This window comes from Colletotrichum abscissum (genome assembly GCF_030869225.1).
Source record: "Colletotrichum abscissum strain IMI 504890 chromosome Unknown Scaffold_2.1, whole genome shotgun sequence".
In the NCBI taxonomy this organism is placed as follows: Eukaryota; Fungi; Ascomycota; class Sordariomycetes; order Glomerellales; family Glomerellaceae; genus Colletotrichum; species Colletotrichum abscissum.
Genome location: NW_026850098.1, coordinates 1,696,215 through 1,715,920, shown reverse-complemented (window position 1 = coordinate 1,715,920; position 19,706 = coordinate 1,696,215). Strand labels below are relative to the sequence as shown.

Sequence of the window (19,706 nt, the reverse complement as noted above, 5' to 3'; positions counted from 1 at the left end):
CGCGACGGCGATGACGCGGAAACCAATCAACAGAAGGATTGGAGACCCTGGACATACCTGATCTAGGGATTCACATATGGCCAACATCCGTCACAGCGAGCCGATCCCGATGTTGTACAGATGTCCTTCAGGCGTTCAGTAATTGAAAATCTGATTTGCATGCTGCGGTGACATTCAAACTCGCTTGGCACGTTGAGGTTTTGTCAGATTCGTCACATGTATCAGATTTCCCGGCTTCACAGAAGCGATGATCCTCTAATGCTCCCGAGGGGGGTTGAGTTGAGTCAAGCCTTCTGCCCAACTCAACTTTATGAGAACTCTGAATCTGTGATAGAACCGTACAGGTGACGATGGTATTATGTATGCCTTATAGTCTAGCAGAATGCTATGTTGATGGGAGAGAAAGAGCAGCTCTTTCAGTCATACACGGCGAGACATTTCCTCTGCCCTCTTCCGTCCTTGATCAAAGGTGAGGTTTGGCTGCCGGGGACGGAACGCGAACTTCGAAGACACGACAAGCGACACATGTTGCACGGACTTGCGTCGAGACAGGACGAGACAAGAATGGACACGACAAGCAGTCAATCGTAGACGCCGGCCCACGACGGCCAAGGATCCCTCCCCGGGTACGGCAGCTGGGCAGGGTAGAGGCATCGGAGCCTGGCATGGGTGCGACTCGTGCTCTTCCACCCGTCTTTGCGTCTGTAGTTCATATTCTGCATGTCTATCAAAGGACACTCGTTGGACGAACTAGCCGGCGATTCGCACGGGGACACGCGGATTATACTCCAGTCACTTGCTCTACTTACCGTAGCCCTTCTTATCCCTTTGTTTCCTTTTCTTCGTTCGATAGAACATGGAAAGGGTGGTATTAGAGACGAGAGAGCAGATGGAAAATGAGAAACATTGGCATGCGGGGCGTGTCGGGCTCAGGTTGCATGACATGATGACTGAACGTCTGATTGCAGTAGCTTCCGAGGTGGCCCGCTCCCGCAACGAGGAGCATCGTACTCTGTGATTCGTTCTTTTCCGCATCTCCAGAGGTTTTAAAGCATGCCCTATTGAGTCCTCGCACGTGTCAAGCATAGTAATCAATGGAAGGGTGTATTGCTAGAACGTGTGGAGCAAGATTGAGTTCGAATGGGCGAAGCTGATATACCAGCATCAATCGCTTATAAATCTCGGCCTTCTTGTTTACTCGCGAGGTAAAATTTGGTAAAAAAACCGATGTCTAACTCATTCGTCTGGTAATCTTGTGACCGAACCTGTCCACAACTTGTCGGGAGAATCAAGTGCCGTCCTTGCGGGAGCGGGGAGATGAAAAAAGAGTTCAACAGGATGGGATAAACACAGGCAAATATGCAACTCCAAGATTTCGGATAGATATCAAAAGCCAAAAGCCAAGAAAACCCTGCGTAGATGACCGTCGTGGGACCGACTGTTTCCTTTCAAGATGGTGGGATGATGGAAGGCAGAGCGAAGAGGACCGAGCGCGGTGGACCAACTCTACCCGGCTGGGCTTGTGCAAGATTCGCATCATGATTCGATGCGCAACCTGCGTCCGGAGTCATCGAGCAAGGTCCTCCGCTGTCATCGCAAGCCTTTCTCGACTGTCCGTGCATTCTTTCATTGTAAGCATGTACGATAAGTGTCCGGATCCCTTTTTCCTTGAACAAAGTTCCAACCTGTGTGGTCGTCCCTGTGGCTTATGCTGGCCGCCATTCTTACATCGGTTCATTATGTCTGTGTGTTGCAGCAAAGGCCAGTAGGTGATCTAGAAGAGCTGCTTCACAAAAGGATGGTGATGGGAGGGAAGATTCTGAAGACATCCGATCTTTGTATCCATGCCTGGCCTCTCTTGTCTCTTCCCGAGATAACTATAGTGCTATATATGGCAGTCTGTCTATATAGGTATTCGCTTCTTTGGTTCTCGCAACTTGGCTTTCCGCCATTTAAACTCTGGTCTTCCCTCGGGAAGTGTGTATAGCCCCGTTTCCTCCCTCCCTCCAATCTCGTAGTTCTCTCATTTGTTCATATTGGTCGACTTCAGTGATCAAAGGAGTGCGGACGTGGATACGTCGTCTACTCATGAACTAGAATCTTGGTTCGGATAAGCCTGTTTCTGGGCCTGTGTGAACTCCTAGCAAACCCCTCTTTGTCGCCCCCTTTGCCACAAAGGCAGGGAATTGGAAGAGTCAGGAAATCTCCTATATTCTCTATACTGTGTTGTAGGTTTGCAACTCGCCGTGTGGAGCCTCACGCGATGGGGGTGGGTTAAGTTGACCCCAGGGAAGGGAACCCCCGTCAACCTGTTTTCCGCCTCCGTTTCCCCCATTGCTGCACGTCGCGCGGCTACAAATCCGGCCGCGCACCAAAGGCTGTCATGCCTCCTTCCCCCAGGATCAGTTGCTCGGCGTTACAGGAGGCGTACTGTTGTAGAAGTGAATGACTCGATTACGATGGGCAGCGGTTATCTGCTGGGATGGGATGTGCTGGGCAGCTTAGACCCAAAGGCAATCCCTCGCGCAAACGCTGTTTGGAAAAGTCTGGGTATGCCGGTTCGTGTCGTCTTATTTCGTGAACACCCTCCCCCAGAATGGACTGAACTACCTCGTTTGCGTTGCTTGTTCCTGCTTCTTTTACTAATATCTCTCGAGTATCCCCGACAAACACTGAGACAATCTCCGACAACACCATCCTGTTCAACCTTCCTTTGGTTTTCCCTTCTCCTCCATCCCTCATCTGTACGGTACTCTTACACGGGCAGTGCCCGCCATTCAGTTCACTAGTCCTCAGCAGAAATCCGGCCTGGTTTAGCTATACTGCCTATTCTTCCCCGTCGACGCAACCATGGACACAGCGATCCCACTAGAAGTTTATCAAGATGATCGAAGGACCACAGTGGTCGCATCTGTGGTTTTCTGCATCCTGTTTGTGACGGCGATGGTTGGGTTGAGGATCTATACGAGGACAAGAGTTATCGTACTCTTCGGTATCGATGATATACTAGCTGTTGTGGCTCTGGTGAGTGAAAGTGACGATGTCTACCTCAATGTCGAGAAGCTGAGTCTGATTTGTTGTTCTAGTTGGCAACAACAGGTTGTGGCATCGCCATCGCACTCAGTAAGTCAGATACTCATGCAATCTTAGCGGAGGAAGATTAGCTGACGACTATAAAAGTGACCAACTATGGTCTTGGCAGACACATCGTCGTCCTCAAGCCAGCGGATATTGTAGAATACATGCACGTAAGTAAAGTCACACTCGCCTCATCACAGTATTGATGATGGCTCAGTCCCCTCGACTAACAATGCAACCCAAGATGTTCTACATATCCATCGTATTCTACAACATCGCCCTCCTCGCCATCAAACTCTCCTTCCTGTGCCAGTACTACCGTATAATGGCCGTACCTCGGATGCGTAGAATCTACGCAGTCGCCCTCCTCGTGGTCGGCGCCTGGTCAACCTCGCAGGTCTTCATCGCCGCGTTCCAATGCCTCCCAGTCGAAGGGTTCTGGGACAAGTCGGTGGCGTCGCACTGCATCCCCAATCAGCCGCAGTGGTACGTCAACGCAGCTGGAAACATCATCACCGACGTTGCCGTCTTTGCGCTGCCGTTGCCCATTTTCTGGCATCTCAGCCTGCCACGGAAACAGAAAGCGCTCCTCATGGGAATCTTCAGTCTTGGATTCTTGTAAGTCATCAACCTCGGGAGATCCTGTCTCACGCATGGAAAAACCTCGTTTGTCCGTTTTAGTAACACCGAATGCCAGCACCGTCGCCATTTCCATCGTACGCATCCAGTACCTCAGCACACCGGCAGACTTCACCTGGACCAACGTCGACGCCTCGCTCTGGTCCATCGGCGAAATCTCATCCGCCGTTACCTGCGCCTGTCTTCCGACGCTCCGCCCACTTCTGACAAAGATGTTCCCGGGTCTGATGAGCAGAGTCAACATCACCTCCCTCCACAGCAACCAGACCGACACGCGGCCGGGAACCCACCCGACCCGTCCGTATTCGAACCTCCCCAAGAGCTTTCCCCGGGACGCCGAAAAGGGGACCACGGCCTCGGGCGTATCCAGTGCGCGATCGAGCCACCTCAAGGACGACGGATCCTCCGTCACCCACGGATCGCCGTATCAGCACAACGCCCACGCCAACGAGTCGAGCGATACGATTTTCGGCCTGGCTAGCGTGCGCGGGGATTCCATCACACCCGTTAAGTCCAACTTCAGCCCCTTAAGCCCCAGGCCAGCATGGACTGCTTCTGCTTCCACAAAATCATATCCTGTCCGCAGAGACGGAACACCCTTTTGAAAGGGAAAGGAACTCTTTGAGACAGAGTGTCGAGGCACCATCGAGTCCTGGATGTGCGCTTCAGCGCTTTCAATGCGGGAACTGATTGAGTAATATCTCTGCGGAATCTAATCAGATCTTCTGCCAGTACCATCCCGATGTGGCGGCGAGAAGATCTGAGCTTGAAAGTCAACGGGAGACGCAGGCGTCGTCCCTCGAGACTGGCGGTTACATCTGGAGAGTTGACTCTTATGTGGATGGGGTTTTGCGAACATAAACGCGGGCAACCGCTACGGATGTATTAAATGGCGCTGGTTTGCTCACGCGTCCGAATAATGATTAACTAATGATATATTAAGTCTGATGTATTATGTCTTATGCTTCAAGTCTAAATGAGCTGCCTATGACAGCATAGTGTCGTCGACGCTCCAGTAATTGGGTATCTCAAAGCCGCAGTACGTAACGACGGTACATGTTGGCGACTGTTCTCATCGTCCAAACCGCCACCATGGCTTCTTCTCGGGCTCTTTGTAGCCCTCCTCTTGGATATTGTTCTTACCGACAATATTCAGGAATACCTGGTCTAAGGTGGTTGGCGAAACACTGAAATGATTGATACCCAGCGCCCCTTTCTGTTCTTCCAGCATGACAGCCAGTTGGCCAACCGCACTTGAGGAGTGAGTATCTGCCGGCGTGATGTCTCCGACTTTGTCACCGCCGAAAACTTCGAGAACCTCTTTTCCGGGGACGGAGAAGCGCATTTGACCATGGTACGTCTTCTCCTCTACATCAGCCCCTGGGAATGTAGATATTACCCAGTTGCGAAGCTGTGCAGTTTCCTCGGGTGTCGTGTGCGGTGCCGTTCTGCTAATTAGATGGACGTGGAGTGCATCGCCGAACCGATGACGAAGATCATCTGTCGTGCCCAAAGCAAGCATTCGCTTTGCTAGAATTCCTGCGCGGTCTGCGAGAGCATCGGCCTCCTCCATGCTATGCGTAGTGAGGAGGAGAGATCTGCCTGGGACGATGGCCGCCAGCGTCTTCCACATGATTCGCTTGGCGGCGGCGTCCAGCCCAGAGGATGGCTCGTCGAGTAAGATCACGCTAGGAGATCCCATCAGTGCGATACCAAGACTCAATTTACGGGCATTTCCGCCGCTCAGGGCCGCCGCCATGCGGTTCGAGAATGCCTGAAGACCAACGGCGTGAATGACGGTGTTGACATTGTGGTGAATATCAGGGACGCCTCGGATGCGAGCGTAAAACTCTAGATGTTCCCGGACTGTCATCAGATCCAACGCATCGTGCTGAGGGCAGACACCAAGATGAGATCGAGCAGCAGGCAAGTTGTGAATAACAGATTGATCTTCGACGAGGATCTCACCACCGTTCCGACTTGGCTTGAGGTCACCGCGGATGAGTGAAATGGTAGTTGACTTGCCAGCGCCGTTGGGCCCTAAAAGGGCAAAGACCTGAGACCGCTTGAGCCCGAACGTTACGTTATCGACTGCTGTATTCTTGCCAAAAGTCTTGGTAAGATGAATCACCCGGAGACCGTCGTCGCTACCCGATGTTGTGGTGACTCTTTTCAGTTCGTTTGAAACTTCCTCGTCGGCGACACTGCCATCATCCGATGGCCCGTCATACTTTCGCTGCCAAAGTCGCCGAACTGAAGAGCCAACGGAGCCGCTATCAGCCCATAGCAGAAGCGCGAACAGAAGGATTGACTGCAGAACCAAGTACAAGATTGGCCCGCCGTATTGAAGAATGCCACCAGGGTACGCCGCTAGTTGTCGTCCATCGCAGGCTGTTGAGAATAAGTTCAGAACCAGGAACATAGCCCGGACTACAGAACCAATAGGTGCAAAAGCCGAGATGACGAAGTGAGCAACGAGAATGTTCCGATCGACTTTGGGAACTGGGGAATAGGTGATGGTGCACATGTAGGCTATCAAGTAGACCAAAAACAGAACCGCCTGACCAGCAGCTACCCAGGCATAAGTAGACAGTTGCGTCTTGCACCATAGGGATATAACATAGGCCAGAAGAATCGCAGTCAGTCCGTAGAGCATGAAGACAAGAAAGATGTAGCCTATGTGGTACCAGATACCGGACGAAACAGCCCAGATTATCGTAACCAAAGCTGTTGACGCGAGAACGATGATGAAGTCGAACGCCAAGTAAGCCGCCCACAAGGGCAGAACTCGAACTCCGTTGCTGTACTGTAAGGCACGAACCTGTCGTCGACGCTCCAGACTTGGGTATAGGGCGAAGAAGCCTGGGTAGCATGCAAGTGCGATCCCGGTATATACGAGGAACTGTAGCGAGTTGCCATCGTTGGGCTGCCAAGGCGTAGCGAAGGGTGCCCATGCCATCATGACAGTAACATTGCTAAGGAGCATATTCAAGATGTTCTGGCTCAAAATAGGGTTCAGTAAACCGTTGTAGTTCGACATGTATGCAATGGTGGGCACCGTGGAGTCGTCTCCTAGCCAGATACCGCCAGGAACAGTCTCGACCCGCCGTGCAACCACAGTGTCTTGGAAGGCTTTGAAGCTGTCCGTGAAAGTGGCGTTCTCGGCGAGTAGTTGCCTTGCGAAGTCGGTTCCAGTCCCAGAGGTCGATCCGTTGCCAGAGTTGCCGGCGGCAGCGTTGAATACTGGTAGAAGAACGCTGGCGGCAGTGTTGAGGTCAAATCGTGAATTGGGACCGAGGACTAGTTTCCATGTAAAATCTGTCAGACTGAACCCTTGCGTCTGATCAAGCGAGCGCTCTTCAGATGGAGCGCAGCCACTTTGTGTTTGGCCTTTGATGAACAGGGTGACGAGGCCAGCGGCTGCAACGGGTAAGACAAACGCTGCAAGGTAGGGAATCCAATTTGTCTTCAAGATTGTCGTTCGTTTCCGGAAAAGTATAGCAGCCTGCCGCATGTATCCAATTTGCTGACCGCTCAGGAGTTGAAGTCCAGCTTGAGGAGTAGCGCCAACGTCGCCAGCTACACACTTCTCATTCAAGTCTGAACCTGAATCAGGAACAATCTCGCTCGCCTTGGAATCGTGGATTTCCTCCGCCAATTGAAGAAAGACGTCCTCGATGGTGGGCCCGGAGAAACGGTAGTCGTGAAAGTTGTTGGCTTCCAAAGTGCGAATCACCTGCGCGGCAAGTGAAGAAGATGGGGCGATATAGCTTATCAGGTCGAAGTGTATCTTCTTCTGAACCCCTTCGATGTCGGGTGTGTTGCCCATACCTGTCTCCTTGGTCACATGGACTCGGTAACCGCCACCCAGGCGATCTTTCAACTCAACCGAAGAGCCATCGGCACGTAGCGTGCCCTTGGAGAGAATAGCGATGTGGTCGGCCAGGAGATCAGCCTCGTCGAGAAAGTGTGTTGTGAGGATTATCGTCCGTCTTCCGCGCTCAGCTAGTAGAATATCCCAAATCTTGCGTCGCGACAGAGGGTCGATGCCACTCGAGACCTCATCGACACAGCAAACCGCGCTTCCTCCTGTAAGCATCATGCCCAGTTGAAGCTTGCGCTTCTGGCCACCTGAAAGCGATTTCGACACAGCTTTTGCCTTCGTCTCCAAATCAACAGACCTGATTAGGTCTTGAATTTCCTGCTTGCTTGCACCTTTGCCAGGGGACTTGAGCCTGTTGAATATCTCAATATGCTGCTCCACGGTCAGGTCATCCCACATGACATTCTTCTGCGGGGCAATTCCCAGTCCACCGGTACCGTCAATAGTGATGGTGCCGCCTGTGAGTTTGCTTGTGCCAGCAATAGAGTCCAACGTTGTGGACTTTCCGCTACCGTTCGCACCAAGCAAGCAGAGGATTTGTCCTCTCCGGACATCCAACGTTAGACCGTCGACTGCGCGTACGGACTCTCGTGGCTTTGAGATGAAGGAAAACAAACGTCGCATCGGAGAAGAGCTGTAGACCTTGGTGAAGCCTTGCAAGCGCACAGCCGGCTCGTCGGTGTTGGAATGAGCTTGAGCACGGTTGAACACAATTGTTCTGCCTTTGGTAGTAGTGCCGTGTAAGGAGGACTCAATGACAGCGCCGAGCAAAGGGTACACAAAAATCTGGATAATCAAGAAAACCCAGAGAATGATGCCGGAAATATCCCACGGGCTCTTGGGAGCGACCTTGGATAGGTCGGCTGGGAGGTCTTCTCGCTCCCAACGTGCCATCCAAGTAATGAAGTACACGTAGTTGCATGGCGTGAAGAGAAAGGCGAGAACACCAACGGCAGCGGTGCTGGGGTAGCTAATGGACTGTGCGAGGATTCCAAGAAGTATGATAGCGAGTACGGCCGCGGTGCCACTGATCTGAGCCTTCTTGAAGAGTGAAGATGCCAGAATAGAGAGGGACGCCATGGCTATGCCGTTCAAGACATGATATACAAGCACGATGCCAACGTTGGTACGAGCAAAGACGCCGGCACGTAGCACCAATGATCCTATAATCCAGCCCGGAAGGTAGACGACGGTGAAAGCGGCGTGGTAGGAAATGATTCGGGCAGCCTGACTGAACCATCTGTGCTTGACGGGCATCATAGCATCCACGAGGCGGATCATGCCACTCTCGCGCTCGGTCGCAATGAAGCCCGTAAGGTGATAGGTGATGAAGAGAACGCTGGTCATGAAAGCAACACCCATCCAGTTCGTGATGGCACTTTGATAATTAATCCTGACGCGGACGGCACGCTCTTCTTGAGTCAGGCTGGTGAAAGGATATTCGTCGACAGTGCCGGGCAGAGGGCCTTGCTGGACAGAAGTTGAGGCAGAACCGGAAGCGGCCTGGACGGAAGCAATTGCCTCATCGACGGCTCTCTGTAGTGGCAGCAGGTAGATCTGGGCATCATTTTTGTCCGAGTCGACGTCAATGACTATGCTTCGCAAGGCCCCGTCGCTGCGAAGGGTGTAGTTCCAGTAGTCTCCGGGTCCCTCTGAAGGCGATGACTGGAAGACAACGGCTCCGTAGCAATTGGAGACGCCGCGAAGGTTGGTAGGACAGTCGAGCGAAAGCTCAGTTGTGGACGTGCGGCGGAGAGCAGTCTTGCCAGCGCTTTCGACAGAAGCGGCGAGTTTATCAATGACCTCGTCGATGTCACCTCCAGAAAAGCCTCCATTCACAAATACGACTTTATGTCTCCCAGCGCTGGCGGCAGCATCGAGAGCGTTTGGGAGAGTGCGAATATGCCTCGGATCAGAAACACCATATACAGCGGGAGGAACAAAGAGATTCTTTGCAAAGCTGAAGAAGGTGGTCAGAGCTATGGGAAGAATAAAGGCGATGAAGATGGCGGAGATGGCGTGGCGAAATATGATTTTCCAGTTCTTCAGTGTGAGTGTCCATGTCTGGCGTAGGAACGCCATGTTTGGCGAGCGTCGGCCGATGGCCAGGTTCTACTTTCTGTTGCCTGCCAGTGTCGTCCGGAGGTTGGTATTGAGGGAGAAGGCCCAAGTCGACGATGAAGGCGGAAAGGTCAGCTGGTAGAGGAAAAGCAGGTTTGCAATATGAAATGTGCGCGATGTTAAGGATGTCGTTGAAAATTAGTCAAGTCCAGGGTGCCTAGACATGGGAGAAGGGCGAGAATCGGAGTCAGATCGACGGGGAAAGAAAACAAATGGCGATGCCGCTTTGTAATGAAAGTGGTCCCTTGAGGATTGAGACTGGGCGCAGACTCTTGGTCGGTAGAAGGAATACTCAACGACTCGATGCCCCTTGGTCACTACAGAGTCGGAGTAAGACGAATTGAAGGGTCCTGAGTAGGTCCAAAACTTCTTTTCCAGACACCTGAGATGAACATCGGAACGTCTCGAAGTGTGCGCAGACTCGGGATGAACGCGCCGGACGCCACCCGGACAGGAAAGAAAGGCGTTTACTGAAGTCCGTACGTCTGCAGAGTAACCTAAGGTACGTTACGGGATGACAGGGGCGCGCGGCCTCCACAGCTCGCTTAACGCCTGGAGATTGAACGTGGAAGCAGCAGCCACCCAGCCAACAGCATGGAAGCTCCTCTGGGCCCGGGCAAACGTTGATTTGCGTTTCGGTTCCTGCCTTCTCCACCCAACCTAAAATGATAGGCCACACTGCCCACCGTGCACCTTCCCGTATAATCGTCGTCGTCACTACCTCCAAAATGTTCAACCCCCAAGAATCACCAAGGAACCTTGGCACATGCTTACCCGAAATAGGTTACCCCACGGAAACTATTGTCGTAACTTCTACTCCGTACTATGTGTTCGTATAAAGTATCTAGGTAGCTTGTTCAGATCGGGAGAATTGGTAGAGTTGAACACGATAGACCTCGTACGATGCCGGCGGAACACGGCACTCAGACTGGCATCTATTTCAAAGCAGCGTTCATATTCAGAATCTTAACATCCGAAAGGGAAAAGATGAAACTGGACGGACTACACATCTGGGCAAAGGCAGAGTAATCCGCCATCGGCTTGGCGCCATGCCCAGGCAGAAAAGTGCTCGTTCGACGTTCGTAGCCATACACGTGAGGCTTGGACGGGATTCGTGCAATCCCGATGTCAAACACAGTTCGTTGCCCGACGCATATGCGGCAGACTGCAGTGGTTGACCACGCCCGGCTCAGAAGTGATGATGCCTTCCACCTAGGCCCACAAGTGAGATATGCTACTAATTTTCCACAAAATAACGGACTTTGGCACGGAAGTCTATGCCGGAGGGCATTATAGTTGGCCGCGCCGCGGCGTGATTCAAAGCATTCGGTCTCTAGTTGATTGTGATATATGCAGACTGTAAGTATTAGGTATGTCTCGATACCACATATAGTTGTTTTCGAGAGCCTCACTCGTTAAGTTCTTTGTTTTCGACGAGAAGCTGTGGCAGCTACGCCCATGTATTCGCGGAGCCTTCAGGTTGCCGTCGTTCTTACGTTCCAGTACTATTAAGTACATCATCGGTTCGGGCATGTTTTGGCACAGCCTCTTCGACCTTGGGCACGTCGTGGCACCAAGCCGGACAGGCACAGCGTAGTAACATTGGCCAAGAAGTCCGAGGCTCTTGAATATGGCTGCCTTGAAATTCATCTTGACCTTTCTCTTTCTCGTTCTGGAATGAGATGGACGTCAGTCCTAGCCACTTGGCCGACAGAATAGTTCAAAACAAACAACCCGTTGATTTTCATGTCATCAGATGAGGTGATTTTATTTATAAAAAATAAAAAAAAAACAATCCTGATGCCAAAAGGACCTCATCCCTCCTCATTCCTCCGACTCCCCCAAAACCCCTTCCCATAACTCACCAAAATCTCCTCCCCCTTCCCAATACCCCCCTTCCCCCGTCCATTCTTGCCCTCGGGCAGCACCCACACAGCCATACACTTCTGCCTCCATCTCTGACACCAAACCTCCCGAAACTCCGCATTCGGCCTCTCCCCGACGCCCCGATAATCGTTGATGAACCTCGCCTCGTTCCCGCCCTTGTCCGCGTCCACCGCCACCTCGGCCTCCCGGTCCAGCCACAGGTCGTAATCCGACTTCTCCGTCCCGGCTTCGGCTCCCAAGGCCCCGGCCCCGGGGTGTACCGTGCCCAGGTACGGCAGGACAAACGTTCCCGGCTTGAGGTGCCGTGTCGCGAAGAGCCCGCACTGGCCCTGGGCCGGGTGCCCCGCGTCCGTGATGGGCGTGATCTTGACCAGCGGGCTGGGGAGCACGGTGGCTTGCGCGGGGATGTCGGGCACGTCTGGTGGTTTCTGTGCGATGGCTTGCCGTTGTGCTTGGCTCAAGAGCTTGGAGTGCGCCGGCGCTGAAAGGTATGACAGACCCGAGGGCCAGTTTTTGGGCTGTGACATGGCGTGGCTACGTGCAGGATTTGGTGAATTGGGTGCTTTAGTTGAGATACTCACGCATGCTGATACGAGCCCGGATGAGTCACAGGTCAGTGGAAAGTTGAGAACCTTTGATTTTGTGATATTGTACCGCGGGGGTTATTGTAACTTGGTGATGAGAGATAGAACTTTAGCAACAAGCGCCCAAATAGCTGGTGGGAATTAGGTTACAAAGTGGGTTGACTTGAGTGGCTGGCTCATGAACCTACCTATAGGTCTACTTTTCCATCCCACGACCTCTCAATGTAATCATGAGGTAGAAAACACACATAACACAATACTTCGGCCATTCCAATTGGTAGAAACAATTATTTTGATGCTTGCGACAGTACAACGCCATTCAGGCAAAACATATAGATTTCTGGATACGCCAGAATGCAGCTACGCCTTACAACATACATGATACATTATTGCTTCCTTTCCCTCCCTCTGGGCAGTCTTGACGCCATGCCCAACTCCAGAAAGCAGTCTCCCTCTGCACCCTAGCTTCTCTCTTTATCCTTTTTCTCCTATCGCCTATCTGGCTCCGGCCATCAATCCTTCATAGTAGGAAAGACCCAGTTGCAGTGAGTGCTTGAGGTGACCGTCCTCTGTGACGGGGAGACCTAGTACACGAGGAACATCCTATGAAGGAGATTTTGTTAGTACATTGCGTTAACGAGAAGTGGTCCTCGGACATTCTTACCTGGTCTTGTCTGGACGTCTCCACCATAACCTTAGCTACTGTTGAGCTCATCTCTGAGATGGCTGCCATACTCGTTACGTTGGCACTCTCTGCATGCTCGCGCATGGCAGGAAGGCCCGCAACCAACTTCTCGAGGGTAGACGAGGAGACCTGTTGCCGCTGCCTGCGACTATCCACAAGCTCCAAAAAGGCCTTGTAGACCTCACCACCCAGAGTCCAGCCTGCGATGTCGTTCTTGTGGTCTTCAAAACGGGCCAAAATAGAGGCCAGTTCATTATAATCGCGGCTGATGACGGCAGAAGGCGCAACTTTGTGCACGAAAACCTCGTGGGCCTCGAAATATGAGCCGGCACGGAGTAGGCACTGCACTTCGGAAGCAGCATCTCTCTTCACCGCTCGCATGTAAAGAGCCTGGGCATCCCAAATCCAAGAGGCCGGCACCTTCAAAGTGTGAGCGAGCGTGGCGAAGTTATTTCCGTTTTCCGGACCCAAAAGAGCAGCATGACGGCAAAGGTTATCTTGAACAGCCTTCGCCCTTCTGTCTGCCTGGCTGAGATGCAGCAGCACAAAGGTGGCCTCCAGCCAACTGCCCTCGTTGATGAGCTGATCGGCGAAGGAAATTGTCAGAGCGTCAGCCTTTTCCGTCGCGTCGCGACCGTAAGCAACCTTGCCAGTAGAGAGGAGCGCGCGGCTCAGTTGCCAGCTAAGCCGGACGTCCAGTGGTGATAGTTGACTGTTCTCTGGCCGCAGGACAGCTTCCAAATCGGTCTCGCTGTCCGCGTACAGCTTGAGCAAGCCCCATAGGAGGTCTTCCCGCAGGTCTTGGTCTTGGTCTTCCCAGAGTGCCGGAATGCCTTGCTCAACGTACCACGTCTGTGGACGCTGCTCCCTGTCCTGAGTCACGTCCTCCTTGAACACGCGGACCGCGGCCGAAAGGTCATCTTTGCGCGAGATTGAGTACCATAAGCGAAGACCAAATGCTTGCTTCCAATCCAAGCCAAATCGTTCGGAAATGACAAATGACTCAATGCGGTCATGAAGGGGAACCTCCTTTTTCCCTTCACACACGCACACGTTGCCGCTCAGAATCTCGTATATCGCTCGGACAGGGTCGGAGAACTCAGACAGGAAGTTAGCATCTTGCCACTCGCTGAGTTGCTCGCGCATGTCTTTCTTTGACTGGTCACTGCTACCAATCAATGATACTAGCGTCGCAAGGTGGAAATCCTTCCCGTCTAGCAAGTGTTTGCAGGCATCTTGGACACGGTGACCAGACAAGGCTGCAATGGCCTTCTCTTCGCTGGACTTTGCAAGAGCAACAGACCGTGATGATGCAGAGTCAACAAGCGTTGCCCAAAATTGGGATAGCGTGCTTCTGCGAGACTCAGTGCTGGCGTCGCCGTCAAACAGAATGCAAGCAAGATCCCAAACAAGCTTCTCGTTCGCATTCGCGGGGTTGCCTGAGTCCTGGTCATGGAAAAGAGACTTGAGCGAACCAGGCTGCAACGACAGCTTCGGGACATCCCCGACGAGCTCAACGTTGGTTAGGCGAATGTGATTTTCGAGGGCTTTAGCAGAGTCCTGACATGTGTTAGTCGCTGTACCTCATGGCATGCCATCAGACGAGCTCACCTCATTGGAAAATTTGGCCGCCTGGATTTCTCGCCCTTCCGCTTGGATGACATTCTTCGTGATCATCAGGTTGCTGGCTGCGCCTTTCTTGCTGGCATCCTCAAGAGACGAACGGGTCGATGTGAACAGCAACGTTCCGTCGGGTCCCCAGGTGGGCCTCATTGAACTGTGAAAGGCGTGGTCGGCATCACTCATATCGGACTGGTCAACGAAAGACTTGGTTTGTCGCTCGTAGGGCCACTAGAAAGAAATTTATTTTAGTCAACTGATCTCATCTTAAGTACAGGATAGTCAATCAGAGCCCGAAACCGTTTTGCCGAGTTTTGGCAACCCCTAGACCATGAAGTATTCACCAACCTGAACAAAGCCTCTCGTCTGCGTAGGCGCAGGCGGCGCCTTTGCCTTTTCAAACAGCGAGTTCATCAAATCGATGCTTGTAGCGAATCCACGCCCGTCTGACACAACTCGACCTCTCTGGCTTGCTGCATCGGCATCGTCGGCAGCTGGACGCAATGCTGTCTCGTTCACACTTCGCAAGAACGCCCGATCTCTCTTTTGAGGGCTGACAGACCGCTGAAGCATGTCCATCCACTCGTCTCCACCGGCAACCTGAAGCTTCATGGGAGTAGCCGAACCCTTCAGTGCCCGCATCCTTGCTCGAAGAATGCCTCCTGGTGTTTCGCTTGTTGGGGCAGTTCCATCGCCTTCCGGCGAGTCGATTGGTTGCTCCGCGGCAAGATGGCGTCTGACTGGAGTACCCACCATGTCCTCGTCCTCAGACGTGCCATATCCGTTGTCCTGATCGTCTGTCTCCTCTTCAGTCGACAGAATGAGCGCATTGGACGTCGGACCCGCGAAGCTATCCCCTAAAAAAGACTGGCGCTGGGAGGGGCGTTGAGCATCTTCGATGTCACCGAAGTCTTCATCACGTTGGTCGAATGCGCCAGGAAGAGCGCGTCGCTTGTTTCTGCGGAAGTCAAAGGTGTCATCTTCCCTTGGGCTGGACTGCGAATCGTAGGAGTCTTCCTGAGAAGCGTTGCTGAAAGAAACTTCCTCCTGGGGCTGCTGGACTGCAGACTGCTCTGGCTCATCGTCATCTTCATCATACTCCAAGCCGTAGGTGGTGAAATGTTCAACAGAGAACTTCCACACGCCAGTATCGGTGTTATAGCTTTCAAAGGTTGTGTCTTCGATGCGCTTCAGGCGCTCAATGTGCTTGTTGAAACGTTTGGCATCGTTGCTAGGGCGCTTGTCTCTACCACGTGGCCACGACTGTTCCAGAGAAATGAGAGCCGGAACATTCAGCCCCTTGCCGACAGGAGGCTTCTTGGCTGCAATGGGGTAAACAGTCGCAGATCGAGTTTCAAGAATGACGATTCCACCAAAGATCTCGTCCAGATCAATGTTGGTAAGATCGACGGGGACCTTGAAGCGAACACTGCCGACGTTGTCTCTACCCACAGTGAAGTTTGTGACTTGTTGACGCTGCATTCTGTTCATGTTGGCGAGAGCTTCCTTGGTCGGGCTCATCCAGTAGGCACCGGGGGCGGCGTCGAGACCCTCCTTATTGACTTCGGGTGTTTGGGAGGAAATATCTTCCTCATGGACGATAGTCAGCTCTTTACCCTTGCTGGGATCTGCCTCTGCGGTAGCGCTAGCGGGCTTGCTTCCGTTAACGTTGACACTGGTCGGAGTCGATTCTTGAGCGACGTTTCCGACTCTTGGCACAGATCCCAAGACACCGTCATTATCATCGACTTCAGGGGTGTCCATCGTGCTAGTATCGAAGCTGACCCTCTTCGACAGCTTGCGAGAGCCATTGACCAGATCAGTAGACGGCTTTTCCTTGGTGGGTGTAGAGAATAGGTCGCTGCGCATGTCCTTGTTGATGATCAGCTTCTTGACACTTCCGTTCTGGCCGTAATAGCGGGGTCCAGAGCTGGCAGAGAAAGCACCAGGTGCAAGGATGCTATCTTCAGCATTGAAGCTTCTCCGCAGGTTGCTGGTTGACACGCTCTTGCTCAAGCTTCGGTTGAAGCTCGAGGAACCTAATAAGCTTCGACTGGCACCGCCAGGGGTGCTCGCTGCGCTTGAAGGACTGCCTCCGGGTGTACCATAGGTGCTGTATGAAAACCCAAAGCCTCGCTTTTGGGGAGTGACGAAGCGAGCGGCTGACGCGGGATTCAACTTGTACATGGGCAAGATCGAGCTACGTCTAGGCTTAGACTTGCTTGAAAGAGGTGTGGCCAAAGGTCCAGGATTAGGCGTCTCTGAGCCTCCCAGGTTGGAGAAGAGCGACGGCGAGCCATAGGCAGAGACGTCATTGATGTTGGCCGTGAGAGACTGGGGGCCTTGGCTGACCCCTTGGGAATTGCCCAGCAGTGAACCACCGAACAAGGAGTTCTGCGGTTGCTGTTGCTGCTGGTTAGCACCTCCGAACATGCCGCCCTGCTGTTGATTGTTTTGTCCACCAAACATGCCGCTGCTGGCGGGTTGAGATGAGCCAAACAGGCCACCAGGCTTGGCCTGGTTTTGGGCTCCTCCAAATAGAGAAGTTTGTCCAGTCTGTTGCTGAGTCTGGTTATTTTGGCCTAAGCCGCCGCCGAACAGGCCGCCACCTGCGTTGTTGGTCTGTCCTGCCGGGTTGGACCCAAACAAACCGCCGCCGGTAGCTGCCGGCTTCGCGCCAAAGAGACCTCCGCCAGTGTTGGTGTTCGTGTTCGTGGCACCAAATGAGGTGGAAGAAGTGTTTCCACCGCCGAAAAGTCCTCCACCTGTCGTCGCGCCGCCGCCGCCGCCTCCAAAGAGACCACCTCCTGTTGCTGGCTTCTGCTGGGTGTTTCCGAATAGTCCACCGCCACCCGTTTGCTGGTTTTGCTGACCGAATCCTCCACCAAATGCTGAGCCGGTGTTCTGCTGCTGAGGCTGTGCTTGATTATTGCCAAAGAGGCCACCACCTGTAGCTTGTCCGGTGTTGCTTCCAAATAGCCCACCCGTAGTGCTGGCGTTGCCGGCGGTGTTGTTGTTCGCACCGAAGCCGGTGGTCGCGGTGTTCCCGAAGCCACCAGTAGTCGCTCCAGTGTTTCCGAAGCTAAAGCCTGACGGCTTGTTTTGGGTTGCGGTATTGTTGTTCGAGCCGAAAAGACCGCCCCCAGTGTTGTTGTTAGTAGCCCCGAACCCACCAGTGGTACCCGTGGCGCCGAAACCTCCAGTAGAACCACCGCCAAAGAGACCGCCAGACTGAGCAGGCGCCGCTGTGGTCGCCGTTCCGCTACCGAAAAGGCCTCCCCCGGTCGCCGGCTTAGCGGCATTGTTTCCAAACAAGCCGCCGCCGCCAGCACCGAAACCTCCGGTAGAACCACCTCCAAAGGCGCCAGTGGTTGTTGTTGTGTTTGTGGTGTTGTTGGCTCCACCACCGAAAAGGCCTCCTCCAGTAGAGGCGCCTGTTCCGAATCCTGTGGTCTGCTGGTTGTTCGTTGCTCCGAATCCGCCACTGCCAAAGTTGGAGACACCAAAGGCTCCTCCTCCACTGGCATTGCCATGACGACGGCCTTGAGCATAGTCAGCCAACCTCAACTCATCGGACGACCACTTCTTGTACGGCTCTTGGAACAGGATGTTTTGGAAGGAGTTGGATTGATTTCCAGCTCCAGTAGTCTCCTTCTCTTGGTGTGCTTGGAAGGGGGTGATCGCAGTGCCTGGTGGGTCGCCAACGTTGGATCCGATGCCGGGGTTCATGGTCGCGCCGAAGCCACCGCTAGCAGTATTCGTAGTTCCGCCGAAACCAGTAGACGTGGTACCGCCAAAGAGCGATGTGCCGCCGGTAGTATTAGCGGTGCCGGAGCCGAAAGCGGGCTTGTTGGCACTGCCGAATAAGCCTCCGCCCGAGGTGCCTCCGAAAGGCGATGAGGTATTCGTGGTTGTGGTGTTGGCACCGAAGCCGCCGAATCCTGTAGATGGAGCGGCTGTTGTGTTGGTAGTGCTGGATGCACCGAACAGGCCACCTCCGGTAGATGGAGTGGCCCCAAAGGCGGGTTTCGCGGCACCGAATGTCGAGCCTGTGTTGGCGCCGAATCCTAGAAAACATGTAAAGTTAGCATGATACTGATGGAGCCTGTGCATCATCCACTCCTGACAGCGGCGAGATCAACCTACCCGATGATGTGCCGCCAAAAGCACTGGTTGTGCCGCCGCCGCCGCCAAACAAGCCGCCACCGGTATTGGTGGTACCGGTAGACCCAAAGGCATTGTTTGTAGTGTTGCCAGAGCCGAAGCCTTGAGCACACGGTAGTTAGTTGGCAGGCAATCGGGGGAGGAGTGGAATAAGACAGGACGACAAGGTGAGGTGATGCGACGGAGAAGGATTCGACTTACCAGTGCTAGCAGTGGTGTTGTTGGTAGCCCCGAAGCCGCCAAAACCAGTAGATTGCTGATTGTTGGTCGAGCCAAAGCCGCCGAAGCCGGTGCTGCCAAAGCCGGACATGATGGGCGATGACTAGCAGCGACGAAGTCGTGATACAGTCGTGGCCAGTTGATCGATGGCGCGACGAGGGCGTTAGGTCCAGGCTCGTGGACGCGGTATGTGTCGCCGACAATCAGTTGCGGACAAACATCCAGCGCAATCGGGTCGGAGGAGTGCCGATGATGTTGATGTGCTGTCGTCGCGTCGGCGGGTTCGATTGACGACGTGACTTGGGTGAGCTGTGTCGAGTACACCTAGCCAAGGTTGTGGTCGAGTTTTTTTTGCACTTTGCGAAGCGCGCTGAGGAACGGAGAGATACGTGGAGAAAAAAAGGCTGGGGGGGTGGGAAGGGATGCGCGCTGCCCAGGTACTGACTGGTACGAAAGGGGCAGGGGGATTGAACAGCCCAAGGAAGGTACTGGGGAATGCAAGTCGTCAAGACGTCGACAGAAGCAGCAAGACAACAAAAATGCAACGGTCAAAACTGCTGTCAAACTTGCCAGGTGAAGTTTGCGGGTTAGTCGCGTGTGCCTACGAGAAGGGTGAAATGATTTAAGTAGGTAAATGGCCTTGAGCTCACGTCTCTTTGCAGAGGTTACTTCCAAAGCTGGCGCGGTTGGAAAGGTGCCCAAGTAGCGTAGGAAGCTTAGGTAAGGTAAGGTGGTAGCTCCCGCGGGCGAGATCTAGGCGTGCTAGGTAGCTTCCGGCAACTGCTGCCTGAGGACAATGGCTGTCTCCGATTCGACAACTTGAAGG

At 53.4% G+C, this 19,706-nt stretch overlaps 4 protein-coding genes across 4 annotated transcripts; 1 reads left to right on the top strand and 3 right to left on the bottom strand.

Moving 5' to 3' along the window:
* Window positions 1–2,850: 2,850 nt before the first annotated feature.
* On the top strand, window positions 2,851–4,322 carry CABS01_01244 (uncharacterized protein; the record flags this gene model as incomplete). The annotated part of the gene is made up of 5 exons (XM_060534624.1): window positions 2,851–3,024; window positions 3,087–3,123; window positions 3,181–3,248; window positions 3,323–3,696; window positions 3,776–4,322. The coding sequence occupies 5 exons, from the start codon at window positions 2,851–2,853 to the stop codon at window positions 4,320–4,322; spliced, it is 1,200 nt and encodes a 399-aa protein (XP_060401702.1).
* A 467-nt stretch (window positions 4,323–4,789) lies between these two features.
* CABS01_01243 (ABC transporter) lies at window positions 4,790–9,682 on the bottom strand (the record flags this gene model as incomplete). Its single annotated transcript, XM_060534623.1, has 1 exon — window positions 4,790–9,682. The coding sequence occupies one exon, from the start codon at window positions 9,680–9,682 to the stop codon at window positions 4,790–4,792; it is 4,893 nt and encodes a 1,630-aa protein (XP_060401701.1).
* Window positions 9,683–11,535: 1,853 nt separating this feature from the next.
* On the bottom strand, window positions 11,536–12,135 carry CABS01_01242 (SET domain-containing protein; the record flags this gene model as incomplete). Its single annotated transcript, XM_060534622.1, has 1 exon — window positions 11,536–12,135. The coding sequence occupies one exon, from the start codon at window positions 12,133–12,135 to the stop codon at window positions 11,536–11,538; it is 600 nt and encodes a 199-aa protein (XP_060401700.1).
* Window positions 12,136–12,687: 552 nt separating this feature from the next.
* CABS01_01241 (nucleoporin autopeptidase) lies at window positions 12,688–18,971 on the bottom strand (the record flags this gene model as incomplete). Its single annotated transcript, XM_060534621.1, has 6 exons — window positions 12,688–12,795; window positions 12,857–14,437; window positions 14,489–14,728; window positions 14,846–18,564; window positions 18,644–18,763; window positions 18,863–18,971. The coding sequence occupies 6 exons, from the start codon at window positions 18,969–18,971 to the stop codon at window positions 12,688–12,690; spliced, it is 5,877 nt and encodes a 1,958-aa protein (XP_060401699.1).
* Window positions 18,972–19,706: the final 735 nt, after the last annotated feature.